At 42.6% G+C, this 1,317-nt stretch overlaps 1 protein-coding gene across 1 annotated transcript; it reads right to left on the minus strand.

Moving 5' to 3' along the window:
* Window positions 1-245: 245 nt before the first annotated feature.
* On the minus strand, window positions 246-860 carry LOC124775326. Its single transcript, XM_047250159.1, has one exon. It carries the CDS (start codon window positions 858-860, stop codon window positions 246-248), a length of 615 nt encoding a protein of 204 aa, XP_047106115.1.
* Window positions 861-1,317: the final 457 nt, after the last annotated feature.

The raw sequence follows: 1,317 nt of genomic DNA on the forward strand, positions 1-1,317 counted from the left end.
ATTATTTATTAATTAACTCCTTTAACTCCTTATGTGGAGCATAGGGCTGCAACATAGGATCGCCATCTTGTTCTCTCTTCTGTTAGTATTTTCACTTCTTCCCATGCTATTCCTTACTGTTGATCTTCTGCTTCAACTGATGGTCTCCACGTCATTTTGGGCCTGCCTCGTCCATGTCGTCCCTGCGGGATCCAATAAGGTGCTTCCTTCGCAATGTGATCATTTGGTCTCCTAAGTGTATGTCCTCACCACTTCCTGCTTCTTATTTGCAGCTCAATTGGCTTCTGGCTGGTTCCTTCCTTGAGTGTTTCATGCGAGATGACATTTGGCCACCGTATCCCCTGGATGTTCCTCAGACATCCGTTGTTGAATGTCTGCGGCTTATGGACCAGCTGCTTTGTCACTTCCCACATTTCACATCCACGTAGAAGCACAGATTTTACGTTACTTTCAAATATCCGCAGATTGGTCCTAAATGTTATTTCCTTCGTTCGCCAGATAGAGCGGAGAGTTGTAAAAGCGCCTTTAGCTTCGTTGATGCCGCTGTTAATGTCCTCTGTTGCACCACCATGTGATGCAATCATGCTTCCAAGGCAGCAAAACTTATCCACCGTTTCGATTACCTGGCTCCCACGCTTAAGCTCTGCAATGTTGTAATCATTTGTCCGCTTGTCTTTTGTTTTTTGGTCATCAATTTTCAAACCGACTTTCTCCGCCGCAGATTTCAGATCTTCTAGGTTCTCTTTCATGTCGTTGAGGCTGTGGGACAGAAGGCAAAGGTCATCTGCAAAATCTAAGTCTTCTAGATGTATTCCATTGCTCCATTTTATTCCTCTCACTTTATCCGTTGCTTGCGCCATTACAAGATACAGTACTACGTTAAATAGTATCGGTGAGAGCATGCAGCCTTGCTTAATTCCTGTTTTCACTGCTGTTGGATCTGAAAGCAGACCTTGATGTTGAGCCAAGCACATGTAGGTTTCATACAAGCACTTGACAGTAGTAATTATTTTCTTGGGAATTCCAAAAGTTTGCAAAGAGCTCCACATTTTTGTTCTAATTACACTGTCGAAGACCTTTCCAAAGTCTACAAACAGCATGTAAAGCGCCGATTGGTATTCATGTGAATGTTCAGCTATTAATCTCAAGGAATTTATCTGTCAATACAAGAGCGACCTTCCCTGAATCCAGCTTGTTCTCTTCTTATTTTCTTGTCTACTTATTCTTTTATCCTATTTAGAATTATTCGCGAAAGTATCTCGCTTGGGATTGACAGCGGGGTGATGCCTCTCCAATTATCACAAACTGATAGGTTTC

This window comes from Schistocerca piceifrons, chromosome 2 (assembly GCF_021461385.2).
Source record: "Schistocerca piceifrons isolate TAMUIC-IGC-003096 chromosome 2, iqSchPice1.1, whole genome shotgun sequence".
In the NCBI taxonomy this organism is placed as follows: Eukaryota; Metazoa; Arthropoda; class Insecta; order Orthoptera; family Acrididae; genus Schistocerca; species Schistocerca piceifrons.

What these genes read in the sequence shown, in the direction of transcription:
- LOC124775326 (XM_047250159.1), bottom strand. Translation starts at nt 860, where the DNA reads ATGGCGCAAGCAACGGATAAAGTGAGAGGAATAAAATGGAGCAATGGA.